Here is a 20,287-nt window from a genome sequence, read left to right on the forward strand (position 1 = left end):
CTTCATGTAGCATCCCTTGATATGTCATTTACTTTTGTTCATTTTGCTCATGGGCTATATAACCTCACCCTTTCCAATCAGTAGATTAAAGAGGTCTTCAAAAATGTTTTTGCCCTGAATTAATTGAAAACCTTAATTGGCCTGCGAACTACCAGACCTCTGGTGTAGCGCAAATTTGGCAACACCTTTATACTTCACGAATACATAACATGAACGCCCACTTAGGACATGTTTCTCTTGGGGTCTAAAGTGTGACATTATTATCAAAGTACTTTCACTGTAGTATTAACGAATTTACTCATACTGTGTGCCTTAATGTATTAAATAAACCATCCTTACTTATTAGACATGTACTCACTAGTTATTCACATGCATTGTTAGTTGAATAATAGATACATTATTGTAATAGTGATAGAGAGAAAGAGCCTGAGAAGAAGACCTTGACGAAAGAACATTGGGGAGAGGAGTTGGCCTAACGACTAGGGCGGTCGACCTCGAATCTCGGGAACCGGGTTCGAGTCTCGGCAATGACGCTGAACAGCCTGTGATTCCTGGCAAATCACTTAATCTCTCCGTGCCTAACAAAAATTAATGTGTCCTCATGTAACACAACTGGCGCTATGTAAAGCACTCTGATACCCAATACCTTCGGGTCAAGTGCGCTCTATATAAAACTCCGTAAAATAAACATGTTGAGCCGGAGGGTTAATTGAAAGTTCTATTCAACAATATTACAGCCTAACCTGAGTGTGAGAACCGAAGGAGTTCACATGTCTAGTGTGGCATACTTTGTGAATGTTGCAGTCAGCAACAAGAGAATGGAAGAGGACAATAGTACCCCTATGATGTGTACAGAGGGGTGTTGTTCTCTGGATCCTGATGGAAATAACTGTTGTTCACACCATCTGAGTTTAGACTACTGACTTTGAACGGTTCAGACCTCTATGCTCCCTTTTGATTCTTTCCTAAGTGTGGCTTAGGCCATCACTTATTTCCATGCCCCAAGAAGACACTTCTGCAATGCTGACATCTTCCTACTCAATTTTTCCGGACTGGTTCTATTTTTCCTTTATTGACATTCTCTGTTTTTTTAGATCCTTTAGGGTTCAGAACCATCCTCTTAGTTTGGACTCTGATTTAGGTGATTTTAGACTTACTCATGCATAGACAAGAAAATCTAAGACTCTTCTCTGAGCATCAGATACTATTGTTAATTTGCGGTATTGCTGTAACTGAACTTCTTGTTTGCCTAATCCTGGTATGCCTAAACTTCTTTAGGAGGTTGGGTTTCCCAGTAGGTATTTTGTATCTCTATAGCATGGTGCTGAGAGTCGTATTCCTTAATTTGATTGCTGACCGGTAATAAACCTTAACTATAGGTACCGATTCCTGGTCCTTATTGTGAAGCTAAATGGGTTACATTGTCAATTAGAAATTTGATAAATGCAATGTTATCTCTTCTCACATCTCAGTTGGTTAAAAAGGTCCTTTGGAAAACTTATGGCAAGAGAGTGGGCCAACCCTAGGAGCAATCAAAAGAAGGTCACAGATGGTCACCTCAATGTTCTCTGACAATGTCAGTATCTACTATCATCCTGTTCTTAGGAACACAACACCTCTAGTGAACCTCAGAGCTCCATATGTAGTTTCTGAATTGCAAGGCTTTACTCTGTGGGTCCCTGTAGGCCCCTGTCACTGTCAGACTCTATAGCTGGACCTGACGACCACACTTTATTTAGCAAAAAAGACTATCTGAACAAGTCAGATAGACAGGAACCTAACTGGGAAAAAAACAGAAGGTGTAGGAAACAATTTGATCCTTAAAGACACCGTTATCAGAAAGAGAAATATTATCTTTTTCTATAGTCCCCTCACTCACCAGGGTTTCCCCACGGTGACATGCTTCATCATAGGGGTCCTCCCAGTCCTCTACGGACTGAGGCGTGCTGCGACTTGCGGTGTTACGTAGGAGCACTGAGAATTTTGTAAACTATGTGTGGTGTAAGTGAAGTAGTGGTGGAGTGGGAAAATTAAAATAATCAGCTAGTGGGCTACAAAATAAACTTTATTGGTGCTCTAAGCTGAAAAAATTAAAAACGGGGTAATATGACAAGGGACCCTAACTATGATGGAAAGGTGTGCCTAGCATATTATGAAGTCAACTAGTTTCGAGCTCCCCAGCTCTTCGTCAGGACTACACTGGGACCAGCCCAGTGTCGAGAAACTTGCCACTCCTAGTCGACCTTAATAGGGTGAAATAAATGTGATGCCACAATAGTAAGGCATGCGTTTTAAAATATGTATACATACGTTATGTACGTCGGTATACTGATCTGTAAATTCCAAGAATCACAGTTAATGGCGAGAAAAGATATATATACATATATATGCATAGCGTAATACAAAGTAATTACTAAAAATGTGAACACACTACACACAGGTGGATGCACACTTCCAAGACTGGCGTGCCGCTAAGTGAAAGACAGAGAAAATACAGTTATTCACTCCATGCCGGCGTGGTGAAGGAAAAGTTGTGCTGGAATTAAATAAATTATTAGGTCTGACTAAAACACACACAATAACATACAACATAAAACATGTAACCTACTTAGGAAAAAGCAACACTGTGCCTCATGGTCACTGGAGGGGATGTGGGGATCTCGTACATCTAATGGACGAAGGGAATCGAGATCGTTAGGAAAAAACGGCGTGTTCCGTTATGACGGATCGCCCAGCGTGGTGTGGGGGAGAAAGAGAGTTTCCACGCTGCATTCTGGAGGTGAGCATGGCAGCACTTACTTGTACGTTGAACCCCACATGCTTCTGACACCTACTGGAAGCCAAACCTCTCGGACCGCATTCTAGCGTGTCCTCGTAGCCGCAATGTTTTTATGTGCTGGCGGGACTGTCTCGAGGCTCGAAATAGAAAAGGGCAAGTTACGATGTGCAAGTGGAGCCGCCATCTTTGAAAGGGGTGAGACTGACGGTTTATGATACTATTCGGTATCCAAAAATGTCACAGTGCGGACTCAATGTTCCAGGCAGGGTAAGAGATCGCTCACAACAAGGCTAAGAGTGCGAAAGGTGGTATTCTGATGAAGCTCATATTTAGAGGAACTTCGAACTGCAAATGAATAAACAAGTTGGGACTGTTCCGGCCCGGGTCAGTTCAAAAACGACTACGATGGATGCCGCCATGTTAGAATGGGAAGGGAACAGGATGTATGGTCAATGGGAATAGGTTCCGAATTAGTGCTTAGTGATAAACGACTGTTGGGCTGTGAAGAAATAATAATAGTGGCCACAAAAGAGACACAGATTAAGCAAATGAGGGAGGGAAATTGGTAATGGAATTACTAGAATCTTATATTACTGGATAACAATGTGCCAGGTTATTTATCAAGTACAACCTGTAGGGAATAAAAAACTAGATCAGCAAATGTTCCAGTGATTGATGTTCAAGTAAACTGTTTAGATAAACTGGCCCCAGGGTATGTCATCATTGAGACCCCTGTCGTCCGAACGTAGCTTGAACACCCAACGTTGTTCCTTCTCATGCAGCTGTTTCTCTACGTTGGGATGATTCTTGACATGTTCTAAAACGACCCAGTTGAAGTCGTTAGGAGTATGACGTTTTTCCAGGAAATGTGTGGTCATCTTTGTGTTATCCCGTTTACATCTGAAATTACTACGGTGCTCGATCAAAGCCCTTTCAAAGATGGCGGCTCCACTTGCACATCGTAACTTGCCCTTTTCTATTTCGAGCCTCGAGACAGTCCCGCCAGCACATAAAAACATTGCGGCTACGAGGACACGCTAGAATGCGGTCCGAGAGGTTTGGCTTCCAGTAGGTGTCAGAAGCATGTGGGGTTCAACGTACAAGTAAGTGCTGCCATGCTCACCTCCAGAATGCAGCGTGGAAACTCTCTTTCTCCCCCACACCACGCTGGGCGATCCGTCATAACGGAACACGCCGTTTTTTCCTAACGATCTCGATTCCCTTCGTCCATTAGATGTACGAGATCCCCACATCCCCTCCAGTGACCATGAGGCACAGTGTTGCTTTTTCCTAAGTAGGTTACATGTTTTATGTTGTATGTTATTGTGTGTGTTTTAGTCAGACCTAATAATTTATTTAATTCCAGCACAACTTTTCCTTCACCACGCCGGCATGGAGTGAATAACTGTATTTTCTCTGTCTTTCACTTAGCGGCACGCCAGTCTTGGAAGTGTGCATCCACCTGTGTGTAGTGTGTTCACATTTTTAGTAATTACTTTGTATTACGCTATGCATATATATGTATATATATCTTTTCTCGCCATTAACTGTGATTCTTGGAATTTACAGATCAGTATACCGACGTACATAACGTATGTATACATATTTTAAAACGCATGCCTTACTATTGTGGCATCACATTTATTTCACCCTATTAAGGTCGACTAGGAGTGGCAAGTTTCTCGACACTGGGCTGGTCCCAGTGTAGTCCTGACGAAGAGCTGGGGAGCTCGAAACTAGTTGACTTCATAATATGCTAGGCACACCTTTCCATCATAGTTAGGGTCCCTTGTCATATTACCCCGTTTTTAATTTTTTCAGCTTAGAGCACCAATAAAGTTTATTTTGTAGCCCACTAGCTGATTATTTTAATTTTCCCACTCCACCACTACTTCACTTACACCACACATAGTTTACAAAATTCTCAGTGCTCCTACGTAACACCGCAAGTCGCAGCACGCCTCAGTCCGTAGAGGACTGGGAGGACCCCTATGATGAAGCATGTCACCGTGGGGAAACCCTGGTGAGTGAGGGGACTATAGAAAAAGATAATATTTCTCTTTCTGATAACGGTGTCTTTAAGGATCAAATTGTTTCCTACACCTTCTGTTTTTTTCCCAGTTAGGTTCCTGTCTATCTGACTTGTTCAGATAGTCTTTTTTGCTAGATACATTTGTGGAGGGTGAACCTAATTTTTACCTCTACTTCCCCCCTTTTTTCTGAATTAGACCACACTTTATTCCCAGGTGGTGGCAAACGTTGCAATCCACTTCTGATGTGTGCTGGTAGTGCACATAGACTGCTCTTGTAGTATGAGCCATTCACACATACCATGGCCCCGCCAGAAAGGGAGCTCCCAGTTGTATTCTCAGCACATTCGTTTTTTTCTGCCACCACCTCAAGATGTCTACGCCTACTTGGCCAAGAACCCTTGTGTAAAAAAAGTCAAATATGGAGAGTGGACGTCCTTCTACAAAAAGTGGCCAGGCTGTGGAAAACCTTCCCCATGCTCTCTGAGCAGAAGAGAACGAACTTTCATTTCGGAAAAACTGAATACGTGGTTATTCTAGCCTTCTTTGATTTTCTGTGCCATTTTCGAACTATCCGCGCTGGGATGCCTACGGGTAGCTAATGTGCCTTATAAATGCTCATAGAACAGATTAGAATGTCTGCTATCCCGTGATGCTCCACACACACAGTGTTGCCCAGAGCAGTTCTCTCGTTCCGTATATCAATTCTGAAGTCACTGATTACGTCATAAATAGTGATGGAAAATGACGCCGCTGATTATGAGGCATCTCACATCGTATTACGTGACAATTTTACACGATTCTTTACTGAATTTCTATTATATTTACACACATGCATACAGGTAAATATTTTTGTGACAATTTCCCATTTCACTGGGATATCTTGTTCGGATGTAATTACCATACATCGCCCCGCCCTATTTTCTGTTGTTCATATTTTACAAAGTGACCTGCTGCCTAGGCTGCCCACGGGAAATAAAACAGGTAACAGCACTTGTTTCGTGAAACATGGTGATCTAGACAGATGATTTCATAAAATGTTCTCTTCAAAAATATTTGCTGTGTCGTTTTCTGCAGCGCACACACTGGAACCTAATTCTAAGAAGGTGTTTTCCAAAGTGAGTTTGCAGGCGCCAATCAAATTCTTGTTTGTGCTTCCAAGTTGCATCATTTTTACACCTTCCAAACCAGGCCACATGCGGCGTAGAGAACAAACGTGGCTGCCAAAGTGGGGCATTCAGACATGGAATACATTTTTCATAAAACATTGATTTCAATAACATTTGGTTTTCCACCAGGCAGTAAATAATTAACAACCTACCTAGTCCTCCAGCGTGTGCGTCAATGAGCGAGGCACCTACTGCAGTTCCCTGGAGGAGGCCGAGCTCTTTAGCCGCCGCTGGCGTCAAACCCTTCCCAACAGAAGCCCCTGGAGGCAGCACCTGCTTTCCTGAGCAGACACAAGACAAACCGGCATCAGCCAACGAGATAAACAGGAGTTTTGTGCAAAATTATTGTAGTATGCGAAGTTGGACGGTGAATAACAATAGGAAAATAATAGGAAAAATAAGAAAAAATGAACAAAAGTAATTCAAAATAGGAAGAAGAAAAAAATAACAGAAGTAATTTAAAATAACAATAATAATGAAAATAATAATGATAACGATAACAGTGATACCAAGATAATACGGAGAACTTTAAGAAAGATAACAACAAAATATTTGCAAACCCTGGTTATAAAACAGTGCACACTACTGCAGGGAGTAATTTTAAGACACTCATATTTATTTACATACAGGACATGCCTCAGCAAAACAGGCCAGGCCGTGTTTAGTTTACTTCCACTTCTGCATGAAGAGAGGGTGTACAGCACTATCCTGACCCCAGTAACGCTCCAAGCTCATACTTAAGAGTCTGAGACGAGAGAGAGGAAATGTGAGACATCTGGAGGGTGTTGGAGAGAAGGGCAGTGACAGCGAGAAAGAGATGCTAGCTCTTGATATGTCATGGTGCATTAATTTCTTGGAGTCTAAAATGAGTAAACTGAACATCTGTTCTTCAGGGGAGACCCTGAGAGCAAGAAGTGATGATGGGTTATGTGCCACCACATGTGACCACCATTTGTACAGTCTTTCTCCGTCGGTTAGTAGACTTTCCAATGCTTGTTACCCTTGTTTTTAGCTGCAGGAACTCTGCTGCTGGTTGCTTTGACTGCTAGTTCTGTGCAGACTGCGAGGGTTATATGTTCTTCAGCAAGCAGCAACTACGGAACCTTCTACCTAGGGCCAGACAGGCCTTTTATACCAATGGGCATTTCCCCAGAGGGCTGGAGCCCTTGGAGGACGGCTCAGGGCTGCTCCTGGTGCCTCGGTCACTTTCCCCAGCTTTGATGTTATTTGCAGTAATCACAGAAAGTCATCACGAGAGAAAGGGGGGAGAGGGAGAGAAAGGGGGGAGAGGGAGAGAAAAAGAGAGGGGCAGGGGTGCAGAAAGTAAGCAATGAGAGAGGGAGGAGAGAGAGGTTGGATGGAAGCAGAGATAATGTTTCAAAAGACGAAGGGAATAGGGCTTGATTAAGTATTTTGTCAGGGCTGCTTCCGGCTCCCCAATCCAGCGCTGCTTCTATCTGCTGGTTTGAAAGTTGGCAAGCAGACGTGTGAGTTACAGGAGCATCACATCTTCCTAATCCAAGAAGGACGGCAACACTACCAGTTGGTTATGAAGCGTGGAGTGATAAAATAGCTGAGCAAGTAACTATCTTGAAGCCATCATTTCAAGAGGTGTTGTGTTGCAGTGCTTCAGTGTTTACTCTTCCGTAGTAATTCCTCTGCTCTGAATAGTGTGCCCTGCTTATCTTCGTATGTCTTTATGTTCTTTTGTGTCTCTTCTTTGCTTTTAGTCTGGTATGTGTATGACGGCCAGTTGCATACTGTGCTGCTTTTTACTCTAATGGAGCCCTCCTTCAGATCTTCCCTGTGCTGGACATCTACTTGTTGAAGCCTGCCATTTTTCTGGCTCCTTTGTTTTAGAATATGTTTGGTCACAGTGCAGCCAATCAGTCTAGATTCTGGCTTTGATTCTGAGCTTGGAATATAATTCTAATCCCTGCGCAAAAGGGAGTTTGTTTAGGGAGAGGAACTTTGGGCTTTGAAGTAAAGGCTACAACACGCAATTTTCCAGCTACAACTTTCGCCAGGTTAAACTTGTCAAAATGTATCATGGGAAAATGTGGAAAAAAATGCAATACATGTATAAATCAATGCAGTACTCACTAACACCCATGTAATTCCACATTTTCCCACACAAACTCGAAATACGAGGTATGTGCCACACTCTCTAAATATCTCAGCCTGGGTGACTGCTCCTTACTTGTTGCAGTAAATACCTACTTGAGGTCAGTGGCTGAAATATGCCATAGGTAAGGGTACATCTTTTCACCTTCCTGATAATAAAAAGGTAAAGGTGAACCAAGCAGAGAGGCCAACAGTAAACAGAATGGAAGTGATATCTGGGAGCTGCAGCAAGATATAAAGAAGGTGTTAATTGTGAGAGAGAATTTATGGAGTGATAGAGAAAAATCCAAGACCCAGAGGACGGCAGTGAAAGACTAGGGAAGCAGGGAGTCTAGATTCATGCCCTACTACATGTTGGATGAGATAGTGGGAAGAAGGTTTGAATTGGCAGGGTTTGCTTGATACATACTACATTGCTTTCGTAAATGGCATTGGTGAGAACCAGTGTGTGTATACATATTCGTGCAATAAGAGAATAGTGGAAAACAAGCTCATCTACACAGTAAAATACAATTGAAACATTCATTTGTTACGTGTGCGACTATAAAATTAATGTAGTGATCCCCTTAACATGCTTTGGAATGGTGCTGAGACTAGATGAAATCTATGTATAAATAATAAGGATTCAGACCACAGAATGCACGATCTTATTTTAAACCTTTCCAGATTAAAATGTTATCCAAACATCCTTGGCCTTAGTGGCAAGAAGCCTTGCTCACAACCAAATCCATTATTTATCTTCACACATACTGCTATTGGTAGTTTGAAAGGCACTTTAGGGAAATACTACTGGCCCGATGCACACTTTGACGGAGGGAGTAGGGTTCATTAGGACATTACTTCTGCCATCCAAACAGTACTCCATCTGTCAAATTTAGAGATGAAAGCCAGCACGGAGGTGATCTTTGGACCTTGAAAAGAACCACCGTAACAGCACTTACCTTCAAGGTACTCATATTTTGGTGGGCGGCTGCCGTAATTTTTGACGGCTGTTCACCAAACTTTTAAACCTTCTTTGTGTTTCAGAAACTAATTTGTTTCTGAAAAACAGAAAGCTAATGACCCTTTTTCCCAGGGTGTGCGGGTATTTATTTGCTTTTTTCTGTCCCTCAATCTCAGGCTTTACCTGGCGTTGACAGACAGAAGAAACAAGGACGTACCAGTCACTTTAAATAGGATGGGTAGTGTAATGCCCTTCCTCTGATGGGTTCCTCCATTGGAGGAAGACTTCAATAGACCGAGCCAATAGGAGCTCTGTTGAAGTAAAGCTTAGGGCCCAACCATGTCTAAATGAGGCGGACAGACCTAGAGTTTGCCGGACAAACTACACCATTATGTTTATGACTGAGTACTCTGTCTGCCAAGCTCTAACTCAGGCCTCATGTATTTATTCATTCTCCACAGTGCTTCATTGTCCAAATGTATTATTGCACTTGGTCACCAACTGAATATCCCTTTCCGAGGTGGGCTGTCTTGTATTGCACAATGTGGGTTTCTTCTCCTTGTGCTCCCTCCCACTACGTCATAGCCTGCTCTTACCACATTCTCCTTGATCTGCACTGCCAAGTCGATGAGCAACCATGCTGTGTTTAGGTTGGTCTCGTATGATGTGGCGCAGTGCTACAAACACACTGGGCATGCGCACTCTACCGGCCTCGGTGCTTTTGCTCTTTTGAGCCAAGCAGATGTTTTGTGCATAGATTTTCTACTTAAAACGTTGGATAATCTTCCTTGCATACACAGATAACACTTTTGAAAAATGCTAATCTTTAGTCAATATTAACTGGCACATCTTTAATCATAAATATATGGTGTGCTCTTACATCAATGATCGGTCTGTCATGCCCTGGCTCTTTCATTAGCCCTCTTTCCCCATCTCCATTCCTGATTTATATTTTACGGTTACTTGTTTCTTTCTGGTTCTGTAATGAGTCCTACCTCCGTTGATTTGCTGCTCGCAGCCGGCATTGTTCATTTAGTACAGTAAATACGGTAGAAGCGGGTGTCATGTTTCCTGTCCTTTGGAAACTCACATGGGTCTCATTTACAGAAGCACCAAGGCACTTCGGTATTAAAAAGCAGCTCAAGATGCCTCTGTTACTCATCGGTGTGTGCTTGATAAATCACTATTGATTCATGAGCTCCCACAGCCCCTCCATTCTCTTCTCTACACTCACCGGCTTGTGCAGAACAATAGGGGTCTGTTAGGACAGAGCTCATCTAGCCTACAGCACCATATATTAAGGCTGCTCAAGGGATGCCTGCAAAGCAGTCTGAAATTGCATTCACTGCAATCCACAGCTGCACCGTGTTACTACCACCTGAAAGCCACTCTAATAAATCAAGACATTCAACAACTGTAATTTAAGAAATATACTTTCATCAAGGATTATGCAACATGTGCAATGGGCAGGACTTCACGTTGCAGAGACTTGTGTTTTCTCAGTGCCACTCAGGGCTGGTCTAGTCCTAAGTGGCAGCAGAAAGATGTATCATCTGTTGCTCAGCTGCCTCATACCTCACTCCCCACTGCTTAATGCCCTGCTCTGGGATGTCTGACAGCAGGGAACGCGATCTACGCAGTGCCTTCAGTCAACATTGTAGGGAAACTATTTGCAAGTGAAGTTGGGCACTTTTGCCTTTATTGAAGAATGGTGACGTTTCCCAACTCTGTCAGAATAGACATTTCACTTTCACCCTACCCGTTCACTACGGTCAAATGTCCCACTGACGATGGATGGGACTTGAACTGCAGTGAAGTGTGTTTCCCCACCGTTCCTCAGGGCTTTCCTACTCATGAGTGACAGCCACACACGTCACTGCACACCACAGGATGACCTGCAGTGGAACTTCCAGCAGTGGGCTCTACGTGGTGCCACCAGTCAACAGATAGTAAGTGGTGTCTGGGCCGCATATTCACAGCCCCCTGGGGGAGCATTTTAAAGTTTCAAAGCTGTTGAAGTGAACTAAAATACTTGCATTGTTGTGAGGTGTCATAATCTGGCAACTTGCCACACTGCTATTTTAAACATGAAAATGCCCCACATAGATTCAATCTTACAAGAGTGGCTACCCTACATCCCAGAGGAACCTGCTAGCATTCAAACGAACAATGATGTTAATGAAGCATAGAGTGTATAATCTGCCATGGATCAGTGGAGTGCAAATGTAACACAAAGTTGAGGTTCCAATCACAAGTCAAATAAATCTATGAGCCTTCATTAGCACAAGAAGAGGGACTGAAACATTCATGCAGCACTCATGGTTTCTAAAGATTTAAAATAATATTTGTAAAAAAAAAAAATGGAAAGGAACCTGGCATCCTGTCTGTAATGAGCACCAATAATAATACAAATATTTGTGTCTATAAATAATAATAATTTGCTAAAGAGGGGACAATTCACGATTGTCCACCATGGAATAAGTTGTAAAAAAATCAAAGCTTGCCATTATACAAGAGTAGGTGAACATAGTAAAAATGGTAGTTGGTGGTGGTCACTCCAATCCAACACCTACGGTCAGATAAACTTACTTTACAGAAAAAAAATATTGATTTGGAATGTGGACCTTTTACAGGCAGCATTGTGCACCACAGAGGCAAGCTTTGCCTCAATTAAATCGAAATGGTTTGTTTGGGTGAACTGCATCTTGGATTGCAGGTGTCACTACATGCAACATATAAATTACAAGGAAAGTAACTTAAAGCATTTACGAATACCATGTATATGGAGTAACATCATGGCATTGCAGGAATAACGACTCACTGCTTATGCAACCTTTATTAGGCTGACAAAAGCGAGAAGCGGCAAGGCACCATTCCCCGTTAGTAAAGTGGAGGGTAACGATGCGCGCTGTGGGATACAATCATACTAATGAACTAGCCGGGGGCAGAATCCAACGTAATGGCCCCATGAGCATCACACCAACAATGAAAAGTCACCTACATGTTGCAAAGTGTCTTAATTTAATGTTTTTTTTTTTACTGACTATCACTACGCCAAAAAAAAAAAAAACGTTAAAAAGGTTTAGACCAACGTTGGTGTAACGGGTTGTCTTTTGACGACAAGGGAAGCCAGAATACAGAAACACGTTTTTCAGACTGACTTCTGCTTCAAAAGGGAAAACATACATTGTCTCTGTTATATCATTCTGATACAAAACGTGAAATGGAAAGCGCATAAGCTTGCAATTCATAATTATTTCACTGTAATTATTTTAGTACTTGTGTCACGCTTAATACCCTTGATGAGGATGCAAAATGCTACGATTTCATTGGATCCTAGGTGCCCATTTGGATTGCACGGTTGCAAAGATGTTAAGATGCAGTCCATCCTAGAGGAGAGATATTTGTTAAGGCCCTTGATGTTCGAAGCAAAACTCCAAACATGGGGGTCATTACGATGGTGGATGGACTTCCGTCCATCCGCCATTGTGCCGGGGTTTGGGACGGTCCGCCTGTAATTCGGCGGTCTCACACATAACATTATGATGCGACTGCCACCGTGGCGGTGGCATCCTGTATCTCTGACATTGCCGAAGGTGCTGTTGGCTGCAGCACCCGCCGCAATGTCCGAAATGCACTGTTTGCATTTCCCTGTACTATGTGGCAGGCACCAAACGGTGCCTGCCACCTGGTGCAGAGAAATGTTAGGGGGGTACCATAGGTACCCCCCCAGTGCACACCCACCTCTCCCAACACATGGGGGACCCACTACAGGCCCCAAAATGCAATCCCCACCAGCCTGTGAATGGTGGTTTCACCGCCATACACCGGCTGGCGGGGAGGCAGCATCATAATATGGCGGACGGTGCCTGCTAGGCACTGGCACCATATTGTTGATGCAGGGTGGGTCAGCCAGGCAATCGTAACAATTGCCTGTGGCGGACCCGTGGTGGACGGACTTTACGTCCACCAGCACACCGCCCACCATTGTAATTCGGCGGGCGGAGAAGTGCCTTACGATGGCGGTGAAACCGCAACCGGCAGGCTGCCGGTGGTGGTTTCACTGCCATCGTAATGATCCCCATGGTCTGGATTCTGTTTCGGTGCACAAGGATGAAGTGCTGTGGAGAGTGTTAAGGAGCTCTTCTTAACACGGCATTATATTTAAACTTAATGAATTTTTTAATATAAAATAGCTTTACTATTTGTTTCCCAAATTTATTTAACTTTTTTTTCTTTTCCCTATACTTTACCATGGGGGCATCTCTGTAGATCTTTGTAAATCTCCCTATGGTAAAATATAGGAAGGGTAAAGTAAATTAAACTTAGAAAATAATATTTAAAATTTTTATGTTATATATTAATGTAAATTATTTTATGTTTATTTAAAACGTAGAAACAAAGAAATATGCCACAGCACTATTAACTTATTTTTTAATTAAACATTGAATTATTTTAAATATAATAAATGAAATTACTTTTCTGAAGTGTCAGTAAAAATGTCCAACCTAAAGTAAAAATCTATTATTAATATTTCAATCAAAAATGTTACAACATTTGTTTAATTATAAAGGCTTACTAAACTAAGTAAAATTAAAATAAAAACATGTTAACATTCTAGATAATTTACTAAACATTAAATGTATGTTTAAATATCTTAAATAGTTTAGTTTAAGTTAACATTATTTCTAATGAGGGTCCCTGCCCATATTCTTTTCTCTGGGAGTGTGTTGCAGTATCAGTGGTTGGTCTTGTGTGGTGCTGGACTCACTCCAGTTCTGAACGACATTACATTTACACTGTATTTGATCCTTTTTGTAACTAGTAACTATAGAAGTGCAGTCTGCAAATATGAGTGGGGTTACTCTTTTGTCGGTGAGTGCATGTCCCTCCATAGCCCTACCTTAAGCCCCCCTTACTCCTACCTAAACCCTTCCTGCTGGTTCTAAATATTCCCAATTCGGCCACTTCCCCCCGCTCCTCTCACATATATCAAATTGTGCAGAGTCCCATAGTTGGGGCTGATATCTCTGCACAGAAAAGATAGGACAAGCAGAGGGGTAGGCCTTTGCACGTAGTTTGTAAATAGCATTTTGTAGCATGTTTGTAGTACTATTATAGGGCTACCAAATGTACTACAAAGTGCTATTTGTGAGTAGGCCCCTGTGTGTTTAATTCCTGCAAATAATGTTTTCATTTTTAATAAAAGTTTTAAATGTAATTTAAAGTTTTTTCATATGTTAAGTTTTAATTATAAGATAAATTATTTAGTTATATATTTTTATAATTGTAAATACTAAAAAATATATATGTATATTTATTGAAAAAGATAAAATAATATAATTATTTCAAAATGATTTCCTGTGTGATGTTAGTTTTTCTTGCCTACCTTAGTTTTTAAGACAGTGTGTTCCAGAATACCTGTGAGTGGCCTTGCATGGTGCCAAAGGTGGGCTGGAGTACATTTACTTCTGTTTTGTGAATTTTAGGGTTGAAGTAATTTTAAGTTCATTGATATTCACAAACTATGTTTCTACTCTTAACTGGGTGTGTATTTGTATCACCATGTCCCTTACTAAACCACTCCTTACTTATCCCCAAACATCTTCCACTTTTGAGTAATTATTCCCCATTTTCCTCCCACAGCCCCCTGGTCTCTCCCACATTTACGCTGAAAAAGTATACTTACATGTGTGGAGTTTTGCACCACTTTGGTGGCAATGTCTCCATAGAAAAGACAGCAGAGTTGGTGGTAGAGATCTCTGTGCGAAGGTTTGTGAATTGCATTTTCTAGTACGTGAGTAGTACTGTACAGTAATACTAATATAGTACTACTCATATACTTCAAAATGCAGCTTGTGAATAGTCCCGAGTATTTGGGTGTTAGTTTTTCATTGGGCTGTCTCGGATCCACAGATGGTCATAGAAATTAAGTAAGTCAGACTTTATTTTTGACTATGAGGCTATCCTTCAGGGGTCAGGGGTCAATACTGAATTGTTTGATTCTCTGGTTAGTATTCCCCGATGCAACAGTGACAGAACAGACAGTCACAATACCGCTGCAACCCCGCTTTCATCCAATACTACTCTTATTACTACAATAGCTGGTTCTACTAATACTAGCTCTGATGCTAGTCCCTCAGAGATAGCTTCCTCACAAAACAACACTGAGGGGGGGCAGGCAGGCAGGACAGCATGGAGTGGCAGGAGTAGTGGCAGGCAGGACAGCATTCCATGTTCTGGCAGAGGGACAGATGGGCACGGTTTATTGGATCTGGCAACTATTCTGCTGAGCCACTGGCGTCCTCCCAGGTTTTCAAAACCTTAGCATCATACATTCTGGTTGATCTGTGGCCAAGGAGTCTAGGAGAGGCCAAAAAAATGGACTGTATGTCACTGAAGAGACCAAATTATAGTTATCCCCCTGCCGACAACGATATTGGAACTAAAGGCGGGGAAAAAAGAAATGCTGATGCCTTAGAGACATTTTTCTCACTGTCAGAGGCTTTGGATAGTGCTTGAGATGAAGATAAAGGGTGCAAGGAGATCAGCGATGAGAGAGGGGTTATGGATAGTGAGTAGTGCATCATCTTGCATCTTCAGGACTTGTTATCATGGGGTAGTTTGTCAGATGAAGAAATGAAAAATAATTTGATGGATATCAAAGCCTCATGGGGAGATGCTCCAGACAATGGTACCCCAGAGGATGAAGACAGCAAAGATGTGGTGGAGGAGGACTGCTTAATGAGGAACTGTTCAGTGCACCATCTCACAATATCTGCCGACATCATGGATGAAAGGCACAAGGGTAATCAGGTGTTGCCATAATCCTTCATGCATGACCTGCAAACAGAAACCCAGTCTCAAACACAGATCCAGAATCAGACTGGTAAGGTGGCAAAATGCCCATCTCTTGCTTCTATAGATGACTTACTTTGTGCACAATGAGAGTAGTACAAGAAGGATGCCGCTGAGGTTAAAACCACCTACTTGAATACTCAAGACATTGTCACAATCTATCTAAACAAATAGATGCACTGGGGAATCGCCTCACAAAACTGGAAGATAAGACTGAAAACAGGAGGAGGCTACTAGTACTATCCAATTTGATCTAGTTTAATAACAGAAAACCACATACAGCCACTCAGATTAAATGAACCACATTGAAACCCAGATGCGTCACAATAATTTGTGGGTCTTATGCATTGAGGAGGAGGCCAAGGGTGGTGGCTCAAGAGGTTTCATCGTTCAACCGTTCCAGCACACCTTTCCTGACCTTCAAGATTGGGCCACAAATTGTCAAATTCAAAGGGCACATAGGTTCCTTTTTAGAAAAATCTAAGGACACCCAATGCAACCACCAATCTAGGGCAATTTTAATTTACATTGGCAATTTTATTTTTCGACAACTTCTATTCCAAGCTGCATGACCATGACTACAGCTGCATGTACACCTTTTCTGTTAAGTCAGATGTTTGTCATCATACGGTGCAATGCCGCTGGCAGCTTCAGCAGTGTATTCCCAAATTACGACGATTGGTGCACAGGTCTATCTTCAGGAGCCCACCTGCTTAAAGATAGTATATGGGACAAGGGCCTCTGTTCTTCTACTGAAGCTTTTCTTGTAAAATGGGGAAATAATGAACCTCTCAATAAAGTTTGTAAATAGGATGACAAAATTGACATGAACCCATTGAACCTGATCTGGTTAAATATTGATTAGGATATATTCTGTCCTTTTATGTGTATGGATAATCTGTGATCTCTTTTTTGATACTTTGATACTTCTCACTTTCAGTTATAAGGAGGCTGGGAGAATAGGCTCTGAAAACATATAATAGGCCAGGAAAAGTGAGTTAAGAAGGTTTCTCTGTGGTTTTTATTTTTTCTATCTTTTTTCTCCTGTGTCTGACCTCTCCTTCCTGGAGCACATGGTTAGCTTTTGGACACCATTTTTTGTTCCTCTTTCCTATTCTTTTCAGTAGGTGTATTTGGGAGGAGGTGCTTCTGCTTTGACAGGAACTGGGAAGTAGGGGGTTTGTGGGCATTCTTATGCCTATGGATGTGTGGGGGGTAGGGAGGTGCATGAGAGTGTATAACGAGGCGCACATAAGTTTCTATTTCATTAAATCAGAGGTGCAGCTGTATTACACAGATGAAAGATGGTGTTTATTTTCATTTCTATATTGAAACAAACTATCTGATCCCACCCTCTTGGAAAGAAACTAATATAGTTTTCTTCTTAAAGAAAAATAAAGATCCTCTCAATTACGGGTCATATAGACCAATATCACTTATTAATGCCAATTCAAATATATTCTCAAAAATCTTTGTCGACAGATTCAAACCACGGTTAGGTTGACCCTTTACAGCATGACTTTGTCCCTATGAGAGATGCAACTCTTCATACAAACGTAGTCATTGCTGTTGTTTGATGTTGCTGCAGAACTCAGAGTGTTGTCTGGGATGGCCCTGCTAGACACAGAAAAAGTGTTTGACAGGGTCTCCTGGCCTTTTCTTTGGTGTGTCGTAAAAGGTTTTGCATTTGGCCAAAGGTGATATAAAGAATACAGATAACTTATCAGAGCCTCTTTGCAAGAGTGGTGTCTACGGGTGAGCAATCTGATAAGTTTAAAATTATGCAGGGCACGCGCCAAGGCTGCCCTCTACCACCCTAACTGTTTATCCTATACTTGGAGCTCTATATTAGGATGCTAGCCCAGTCTACATATTACGTGGTTCTAAATGGATCCACAAGGAAGGATGTTGCTTATGCTGACAAAGTGGCAGTCTTTACATCTAATCCAAACATGGCATTAAAAGCATTAGAATATGAAGCTTGGAGACATGGCGCATTGTCTGGTTATGCATTAAATATTGGAAAGACTCAAATTTTATAAATGTAAACATCCTGCTCCAGATCCTCGATTTGTATCAACAGCCACATACATTGGGGCTCAGATTACAGCTAATATTGATGAGGTATTTTCCTTCAATTATATCCCACTGATGAATAACATTGTGCAATTGTTCATTAAATAGAAAAATTTACCTATTGGTATTCAAGGCCAATATAACGTCATTAAGAAGTTACCTTTACCAAAAATGTGTGTGTGTGTGTGGGGGGGGGGGGGTTCGGGCATAACCTACTGGGATCCCTAATTTTGTTTTCATTAAGATGGACAGAAAATGGTTCCAATTGTTCTGGCAAAATAGGAGACCAAGCAGAGCGTTCTCCCAGCTGCAATAACCATTAAGTGAAGGGGGATGGGCCATCCCATGCTTAAAGTTTTATTTTTGGGCTAGTTTTTTGATGAGGCTTTCACAAGTTATTGGCCTCTCTTCTAACATCTGACTTCTTAGGGAAATTTTATAGTGATTTAACATCAGTGCCAGGTTTTTTTTAGCCTTCTTACTTTAAGAGAACAATATTTAAGACCCTGCAGGTATATGTGTGCGCCTCGAATGCTGGATCTAATAAATTACAGATCCCTAGAATTAATAAACAAATCACTTTATGGTACAATCCATGTGTCCCTTGATTTTCTTCAGACAGGTTAGTCCATACCTGTCCTTGTACAAAACTGCAGACAGTTGGCCAACTATTTGAAGCTAACTCTCTACTCCAATTTGATGTATTGTCATCAATTTACCAAATTCCATACTCAGTATATTCTAAGTATTTACAGATCAGGGATTACTTTAGAGGCCATTACTATTACTTTTTTAGAATAACTTTTATTTTTAAGACTGTGAGGATATCGGGGAAACGCCAGACCGGAAGAGGAACAACTCGGGCCGGGACACTACAAAAAGACAGGAAAAACCCTGCGATCTAGTGGCGCTGGCAAGAGACGACGTCCAGATGTCGTCATGAGCAGGCAACAAGGCCGGAGTTTCGTACACAGCGAGTGGTAGCGGGAAAGACGGAGGAGCAAGGGAGGTGAAGCCGAAGAGTGGAGCGTGAGAAGGATCGAGAGAGGACTCGGGAGAGGAGCCCAGCAGAGGAGAAGTGGAGGAAACGCCGAAGAGCGGGAGGACTCGGGAGAGGAACCCAGCGGAGTGGGAGACAGGAGCTCGAAGACATGGGTTACGGCATACACTGTGGACAAGCCCGGCAGCCTAGAGAAGGGAGAGGACGCCCCGGGCACCTACGCGACGGCCCTGCTCCCGGGTCATGGCCCAAGGCAAGTAGCGTTAAAAGGATCGTTGTGGTGGGGTTTTCCGGGGTGTTAAGATACGTGTAGTGTGGATGCACTCCCCGGTCACGGATCCCCTGTAACCCGGTATTATTCCCGTCCCCTTTCCCTCCACAATGTGTGGTAGTGGTGGCACATAGATCCCTAACAGAAGGCCTTGATCTAATCCCAGTATTTTTCTTTTCCCTTCTTGTGGTGCACCTGGACGTAAGAGGCAGCCAGACCCACGGATACCGGATTCAAGCCCCGAAGACGGCCAAGAAGGAGAAGACTATCTCCTACCCTTTTTGTTGTTGTTTGTTTTCCTTTGTTGGAAACAGACCTTTACTTTTATGAACCTTTCACCAGATCTATGGGACTGATAAAGGGACGTACCCATAAGAGAGGGCCATACAATAAAAGAAAAATCCTGAAAAGCCACCACTGCGTGTGTCCCGTGCTCTCTTCCACCCGCCGGGCCATTGTGCCGCTTACAAAGACTTACCGTTAAAGTTTATGCTCTTTGTTTAGAGAAGCAACCAAATAATATCCAAAAATGTGCAGATTGATGGTCCTGGAAGCTTTCCATAATGGTTTTACTTATGCAGGCACAACCCAGTAATAAATTAAGTCATAGGTTTTTTAATGTTTCTAGGCTGAAAATTATTATAAATGTATTCAGTACACCTATTATACTCCAGATAGGATGCATACATTGGGATATTGGGTGGATTCAAAATGTCCTACCTAGATGCTATATCGACAATGCTGATACAGTGCATATGTTTGTCACATGCCAGGTTATACAGATTTACAGGCAATTGCAATTGGTAGAACGCAAGCTTGGCTGGTTGTTAAAAATAGACATTATTATGACACCTGAACTAATATTGTTAGGGTACTATAAAAAAACTCCCGAAATGTTCAAGGGTATTGTCGTTGCCGCTGTTGTTCTCACTAGATCACATTGCAAGACTATGGCAGGGCGGTAACCCGCCAGAGGTGGAAGAATGGTGGTATCAATTTATTTGGACCTGGCAGGCATGGAATTGGCCACTATAAAT

At 42.2% G+C, this 20,287-nt stretch overlaps 1 protein-coding gene across 2 annotated transcripts in view; it reads right to left on the reverse strand.

Annotated features, from left to right (window-relative positions):
- FGGY (FGGY carbohydrate kinase domain containing) overlaps positions 1–20,287 on the reverse strand; it is a 2,161,252-nt gene that overhangs the window by 1,306,251 nt on the left and 834,714 nt on the right. For both annotated transcript variants that reach the window (XM_085602490.1, XM_085602489.1), the window contains one exon: positions 6,131–6,259. In XM_085602490.1, coding sequence (XP_085458616.1) covers positions 6,131–6,259 — 129 coding nt within the window. The remainder of the gene's footprint in view (positions 1–6,130; positions 6,260–20,287) is intronic.

Source organism: Triturus cristatus, chromosome 4_2 (assembly GCF_964204655.1).
Source record: "Triturus cristatus chromosome 4_2, aTriCri1.1, whole genome shotgun sequence".
Classification (NCBI taxonomy): Eukaryota; Metazoa; Chordata; class Amphibia; order Caudata; family Salamandridae; genus Triturus; species Triturus cristatus.